The following is a 7,678-nucleotide window of genomic DNA, read 5'->3' on the forward strand; positions in this document are numbered from 1 at the left end:
CACATGCTATTTAATACGAGAGCGAGAGACGGTACGATACGAACTTCGAGTTTCCAGTTTCGTAGTAGCCCTGCAGAAGCATGCTACAAGCATGCTACACAGTCATGCTCATGCTCAATGTTCTAATACTAACATTCGGGCCATCCCTATAGAAAAAAACTATACATCTAATTATTTTAAATGTCGAAACAATGAAATGAAAAGAAAAGAAATATCCATTTTTATTCCATACTATTTAATTAGCATTAAATAATTTCTTCATAATTCCATCTTACAGAGCCAACCACAAAGTGAATGAAATTGTTTTTTATTTTATTTTACTTTATAGATTAGGAAACACTGTATAAGCACTTGTTGCCTTATTCATATAATTCAATATTATAAATAAAAAAATAACAATAGATTAATTAGATTATATAAAACTTGAATACTAAAAAATTCATGAATTATATATCAACATAGTGTCATGCAAGCTTATTAAATAACATAATTTAAAATAAGTTTACAAGGATACAAGCACACCTATATCACATTATATTGCATAATTAATCTAGTAAACAAAAATAGATGCTAAATCATCATAATTGTATGTTCTTTTCAAAAATGTATCTACTAAAGCTACTCCTGTAATGTGGTGGAGGCCAGTATTCATTGGCAGTGCTGTCAGGTCCACCAGCACTGAGCCGCCCGGCTCTATGGGCTCCAGCTTCCTGTTAGAAATGCCGCACCACAGCAGGCTGGAGTCTGTATGTGACAGCAACTTCAGAACCAGATCAAGTGTCCTCTCACTGGCATTCACTATTTTACAATTAAATTTAAAAGGTTCATCAACTGGAACTTTGCTTGGCACATTCTCATAAGTCAGTCTGATATCACCATAGTCCGGAGTCACTCTTTGCAATTGGCTAGTTTGCAACCTCCCTTTCTCTCCTAAATTTGATCTCCATACTATATCAAGTTTGCCAATATTCTTTGCAGCAGCAAGCAATCTGATTTCCTTAGAAATATTTTCTTTGGGTGTCAAGCAGTACAAATACTGGCAGCTTTCCTGAGGCTGCAGCAAAGTGACATCACCAAATACAGACTCGCCATTGTCATCTTCATTCAAAGACTTGACTGTGAATTGTTGAGAGCTCTCCAGAGACACTTGATCAAGGGTGATGGGCCCTGATGTAATGTTCTGTACTTGTGCTTCCAAGTACACATCGTCTGATTCTGCATTGTAGAACTTTGTCTTGACATCTAGTGGTTTCATGACTTCAAATTTGAAAAACTTTCTAAATGACGCCAACGTGTTGTAATTAGACATATAAGTTACTTCACAGACCAGAATGTGGGTACCTAAGTCTTTCACTTCGTGATGAATGACGTCACTGAGGGTGTCATCAACATCAAGCATAGAGGGAGTTTGACTCTGTGGAGTGGTGAGTGGTATCCTCTGAGAGTTTGTCTGCAAGTCTGCTTTGATGGAAACACTTTGCACCGGCTGATTAGTCTCATTGTGTACACAGACATAACAAGAAAACGTTTCTCCTAAGTAAATATTTCCAAAACTTTGAGGCAGCAATAAGAACTGACCTGCTGCTAGGGTTTCCATTTGTGTAACAGAGGTGGCATCATCCTTGAGATAATTATTAAATATATTACCTGGCAAGTCTTTTGAATCGCATGTGAGAATTTTAGGGCTTATGAGAGCTGGTTTTGTAAGCCTCATTACTTTTAAAGCTACTAAATGCTCACTAGCATCTTTGGGATCCATTTTTGATCTTTATCAGATTCACTAAATAGCAATCAACTTTTAATTTTAAATGTAGACTTATACTTAATTTAACATATATTTATATCTATACGTAATTTAAATTGTAGTTTACAGTTTTATTTACTACACTTTAGATTAGAATAGTCAGGTCAGGCCCAAAAACAAAAACTCAATATAGAACTGACAGAAAGAAAGAAGTTACGGTTACGTTACTGTCTCTCTCTATGGAACAGGTGACAGTGACATGCGCATAGCTGACATTTGAGAAGATATATTTTTCTTAAAATCACAATATTCATAAAATGTCGTGTCCTGTTAAACGACGTTACGTTTTTAAAGGTATCTGAAACAGTGTAGAATACTGCGTTCATTTTTAAATATTTCAGATGAAGGGATGTATGATGACAGTAGATAAATCAAATTTGACTGACGAATTGTATTTGTTTTGAACGCATCATGAAGTTAAAATCATAAAATGTTTTCCCTTTGATTTTCTTTTGCAAATATATGAGAAATCGCGGAAAGCTCAAAATAGTTATATAATAAGGACAATTATTGCAATCATGAGAGTGATGCCGTGTCATAATCCAATCTAGTATTTTTACTGACAAGTGATCGAGTAACATTTCCTGCAATTCTGATGTGGCCCAATCATGTTGTATCCGTGACTTATCTATCAGCTAATTTCATTTTGTAGTTTCTTGTTAGCTGAGAACTTGGTTTACGTGTTTATTATTTAATGTGTTATAATGGCTTATCAAACTCTCCTTCAAGAATATATGCTCATACCTCCTGTGACTAGAGCTTATACTACTGCCTGTGTTGTCACCACTTTAGCAGTCGTAAGTACCCTCATGTTAGCTCCCTGATAAACAGAATATGTGAATGTATGTCAAGAAATTGGTTAATGTTTTTTTTTTTCAGCAACTGGACTTGGTGTCTCCATTTCAACTGTACTTCAACCCAATCCTAATTCTAAGGAGGTATCAGCTATGGCGGCTGCTATCCACATTCCTGTTCTTTGGCAATTTAGGATTTAATTTCTTCTTCAATATGATATTTACATATAGATATTGCCGAATGTTGGAGGAAGGTTCATTTAGAGGAAGAACAGCAGACTTTGTAGTCATGTTCATGTTTGGAGGAATTCTGATGATTGTATCCTTTTTAAATTTGTTGACCAAATGGCTCTTACCTAGCCTATTTACTTAGTGTCTGATCTGATCATAGTTTCAATCCTAAAATGTAATTTTTCTCTGTATATGATACTTCTGGTGGACACAACAGTTTCTGAGCATTCAATTCTAACCTATCCACTGTATGTATAAGAAAAAACGAGATATCTTAAAAAAAAAACAACTGACAATATTTCGTTAACTCTAATTTCCAGTTGTGTGCATTCTTCGTTAACATATTGTTTCTAGGTCAAGCATTTACAATAATGATTGTGTATGTGTGGTCACGAAGGAATGTTTTTGTCCGCATGAACTTTTTCGGCCTTATGAATTTCCAGGTAAGAATCTTATAATTTTTATATAATCACAGCTAGTTTACTAGGTAAGGTACATACTAAATACAACAAACCATTTTCTGTTTTATAATCAAAAAAAATGGTGATGCAAATTTGCTAAAATTTGTTGAGCTATTTCTTGTAGTCATGGCCTAACAATCCCTACAAGCTATATTTAATACAAAAAAACAGCAATAGATGGCACTACTATTAACATTTGTAAATTATAAAATGTGAATAAGCCGAATTAAGTAGAAATATTAACTAGCAAACAATAAAGACTAGCATATTTTATAAACACAACTTCACATCAACCTTAATTCAACTCCTAAATTTGAAACACCATAAAAATAATAAATGGAGAATACGAAAGTATAGGCTACATGTGGCTACATTTCAGCTATGAGGCTTTCGTAGTGTTTTGCAATTGTGACGCTAGATGGCGAATAACCCCAATGCGCTTGCTGGGCTTGACCCATGCTTGCACACATTCGTCGAAACTATTAGAGAGAAACATGCCATTCTTTTCTAACAACGTAAATAATCTATAATAGTTGTCTAGGCTCAGTTGGTGAGTTTGTTGGTTGTTGTCAGTGTACCGTATTCTTAGTGGCTCACTAGATGGCAATACATATCGTGTTATTTGTGTTCTCACTGGTACCATCTATTGGAAAATCGAAGGAAAGAAAAATAGCCAGTATTAGGGTGATACCATTTGCTTGTACTAGGTGGTCTCTCTGTTATATTATCTACTCTGTGCTTGTAGGTATTGCTGTTCAAAGGTTTAAAACGGCTATTAAAAACTTTAGCATGATTATCTCTAGTGGTACTTATACTAATACCATTTTGAATTTGTTATGGAATTTTACAAGTGATTGATAACTTTTAATTGTTATTATTGTAAATTGTTGATAACAAGTATGCAGTTTTCTTACAATTAATGTTGCTGCTCTGCTAGTTAAAAGGTTGTAGTTTATTAATCAATTATTTTCTTTATTTTAATAAGTATCTTGGTGAGAACATACAACATCATCTCTTTATCTCCGGGCTAAGTAGGCCATGAAACATCATCAGTATTAATAATAAAAAAAATGTATTGATTACAGGCTCCCTATCTCCCCTGGGTGCTGCTTGGTTTCTCAGTGTTGCTTGGAAATGCAATATCTGTAGATTTGGTTGGCATGGCCATTGGTCACATTTACTTCTTCATGGAGGATGTGCTGCCAGCAAAGAGAGGAGGACATAAAATACTCAAGACGCCAAAATTTTTGTGAGTAATTGATTTAACTTACTTTTAAGTCACATTTGATTGTTTTTCTTCTGTGGAAGGTGAGGTGTATTTAAGGAATACTTCAAGAAATCAAGGCCAAACAATGTAATACACATCATGGGATAAGTAAGCAAATAGTAGGAAATAAGAGAGGAACTCCAATCAAGCTCAAATGTGGCTGAACCACTTAGTTCTTTGTGGCGCTAAAAAAACAATACTGCCCTCATAAGGCAATTGGTAGTATCTCATTTTTAGACATTTCGAGTAAACAGAGAAAATGTGTAAATTGGTTTCATAGGGGTTTTTGATCATGTTGTAGACAAGATACAGCCAATTTGCTTAGTTCATCTGATAGAGAATGTTTCAGGCTATGTGATAGTATAAATAACTCGTTTTTTTTGAGATACTGCCTAAATTTTAACAATTTGCAACTGTTTTAAACACCAATTATTGAATTGCTATGCCCCAACAGGGTATAATTTTAAGTATTATTTGTATAAAATGTTGTAAGTTCCTGTAACTAAAGAAATAAGAGCATGTTTATATATGTTAGTTTTTAAGGTATTTATTGTATGGGCCGTATTGCCTGAAATAAGTGGTTTATTATTATTGTCATTGGGAGCTCTGGAATACTGGCATTGATGACCATGTATGTAACATTAATCATTTAGGATTTAATTAGTGTGTTATTGAATTACAGAAAATGATCATTCATTAATCACTACTATTGAGGCAAAAATGTCACTGATTCTTAAAATTTAATTTCACTTCATTACTAAAATGACCACTATTTCTTGATTTGATTTAGAGTAACTGCATAACACTAAAAATATTTTGTTATTATAGGAAAAAGCTTTTTGATCCAGCCCCAGAAGACCCCGACTATGTGCCACTGCCAGAGCTTGCCGACATTCGTCCCGGCGGCTTCGACTGGCGACGAAACCCGAACGACAATGAGAATAATGATGCCAGATAGATCTCAAGCACTGTAAATATAAATTATAGGCAGTCAGAGTGCAATATAAATAAAGAAATTTGTTTATTCAAGACCAAAGCCAGTTTCCTTCTGTGTCCCTAACAGTTCAAATTGTTTAATGCAAATTTATCTTTGGGTTAATTATATTATATAGCTGTCGGTTTAGGTGGCTGTCTTAGATTTCAATCAAAACCTGGCTATTTAGAATTCGTATTAGCATCTTAATTAAAGTATTGTGTTGTCTTATAACTCAATTGAATATTAAATCGCTCGGATTTATCAACCTAGTAGTGCGGAATGCTGCTTAAGTTATATTTTAAGTATTTTTAGATCAACCATCAGTCTACTTAATGAACTAAAAGAATTTCTTAGCTCACCCGCGACCTTATGATAGCTAAGTTTATGCAAGATATGCGTGTTCATGCAGTTCCTCCACCTCCGCACTGTAAGAACACACACAAATCACACAAACCTATCCATCATCACCACCACACTACACTGACTGACTAAACTTAGCTATCATAAGGTCGCGGTTGAGCAAAGAAATTCTTTTAGTTCGTTGATATGTGCCTCCGCAAAGTAACGCCTGATTCAATAAATTATCAATCTACTTATCAATCCTATATAGCATGAACTGAGATGAAAATGACACCTCCCTATGGAAGTAGTCAACTGCATTAATACCTGCCACAGCAGAGTGTGCAAAAATATCTGACACGTCCTACCAACCCTAGAAATAGAGTCGTATCAGATATTTATGCACGCTTTGTTACCTTTGTTACCTGAGGGACATTACGACGCCTCTGACCAGTTATCTCGTTTTAGTTCTTTTGATCAAATGCAATCTTGGTCGATTGTCAGTGTTGTTTTTGAAACTTGACGCCTTTGGGTTGGTATGTCCGGTTTTTTCCAGAACTCACAGTGCATATAAACTGCTCTTGTAAATATTTTTTATGAAATATCCATGTATGTGATATAGGTATGGTTCCCTTGAGTCGATCAAAAAATTGCTTTACTAACCTTAATTTTATTAATCTTAATCTTCATGGCTAACAACCTAACGTCAAAGATTATTTGTGTCGACGCACATAAGCCTAAGCCTTTAAAAATTCGTACTGCATTTTAAATTAAACAGAGAACAAACATTACTAATTTTCGTAGAAAGTAACAACAACGGCGAAACCCACTAGACACTGGCAAAATTGTCGTCTGATAGACAGAGCCATATTTATAAAAATAAGTTTTTGTCAAAAATTTAACTTAATGCAAGATTTTTTTGAAGACTGTACTTACATTGTCATCTAAACTACATTTCTGTATCAAATTTCAAGTCAATGGCATTGACCGTCGAGGAGTCTCCTGCGGAGACGATCCTGGCCGGACTACCAATATATCACTACCAGGTTAATGTACATACCTATTGCCTGCCACCAGATTTACATAAGTATGCTAAATTTCAAGTCAATCCGATAACTGAAATTGAGTCAAATTTAACTTGCAAGATTCGACCTGCACATACATACATACATACATTGCAAATTAAATAAAAGCTTGTAAAAAATAAACGAAGTGTAATCGTCTTCGTCAAAGGCTGCGCATCTACCAGACGTGCGAGAAAAAAAAACACGAATAGGATTATTTTGTTTCATTGCTAGCGATGCTTTCATGTGCACTTTTTCTCGTACACCGGACGCTTCCTCGCCTTTTCCTCGCACATCTCTGGAGGATGCGTAGCCAGCCTTAGACAATTTTGATATGCGTCGACAGATTTATAGTTACCTACAAGAAAATGTGACAATCCACTGTATCCCGAATAGTAATAATAATAATAATACTTTTCTTTGGAAACTTCATCAAACAGTTAAGACACTTTTTTGGTCGACTATATCTAGGTTTATTAAACCTAAGGTCTTTCCAGTCAATAAATAATTTTACCTATAGCCGTTTCTTTAATTACTTACACTGACTCTAGACTGTCTGAATATCGAAAATTGAAAGATCGACGGTCGAAATATCGAACCTAACCTAACCTACTTTCGATATTTTGACCGTCGACTTTTTAACTTTAGATATATTAATTTTCGATATTAAGATTCGTACCCATCTAGAGCTAGACGCAGGAACTTTCTTTGAAGAGGGTGTCGCAAAAAAAGAATTGCTGTA

At 34.8% G+C, this 7,678-nt stretch overlaps 2 protein-coding genes across 2 annotated transcripts; one reads left to right on the forward strand and one right to left on the reverse strand.

Moving 5' to 3' along the window:
• Positions 1-4: 4 nt before the first annotated feature.
• LOC141436776 (trafficking protein particle complex subunit 13) lies at positions 5-1,940 on the reverse strand. Its single transcript, XM_074099816.1, has one exon. The coding sequence runs from the start codon at positions 1,757-1,759 to the stop codon at positions 551-553; it is 1,209 nt and encodes a 402-aa protein (XP_073955917.1). The 5' UTR covers positions 1,760-1,940; the 3' UTR covers positions 5-550.
• Positions 1,941-2,177: 237 nt separating this feature from the next.
• Positions 2,178-7,455, forward strand: Der-2 (Derlin 2). Its single transcript, XM_074099826.1, has 5 exons — positions 2,178-2,601; positions 2,684-2,917; positions 3,150-3,272; positions 4,376-4,539; positions 5,386-7,455. The coding sequence occupies exons 1-5, from the start codon at positions 2,509-2,511 to the stop codon at positions 5,513-5,515; spliced, it is 744 nt and encodes a 247-aa protein (XP_073955927.1). The 5' UTR covers positions 2,178-2,508; the 3' UTR covers positions 5,516-7,455.
• Positions 7,456-7,678: the final 223 nt, after the last annotated feature.

This window comes from Choristoneura fumiferana, chromosome 17 (genome assembly GCF_025370935.1).
Source record: "Choristoneura fumiferana chromosome 17, NRCan_CFum_1, whole genome shotgun sequence".
In the NCBI taxonomy this organism is placed as follows: Eukaryota; Metazoa; Arthropoda; class Insecta; order Lepidoptera; family Tortricidae; genus Choristoneura; species Choristoneura fumiferana.

Excerpts from the sequence above, each read along its gene's own strand:
- LOC141436776 (XM_074099816.1), bottom strand. The coding sequence starts at position 1,759 with ATGGATCCCAAAGATGCTAGTGAGCATTTAGTAGCTTTAAAAGTAATG.
- Der-2 (XM_074099826.1), top strand. The coding sequence starts at position 2,509 with ATGGCTTATCAAACTCTCCTTCAAGAATATATGCTCATACCTCCTGTG. Across the intron at positions 2,602-2,683 it reads TTGTCACCACTTTAGCAGTC|CAACTGGACTTGGTGTCTCC; the intron begins GTAAGTACCCTC and ends TTTTTTTTTCAG. Across the intron at positions 3,273-4,375 it reads TCGGCCTTATGAATTTCCAG|GCTCCCTATCTCCCCTGGGT; the intron begins GTAAGAATCTTA and ends TATTGATTACAG.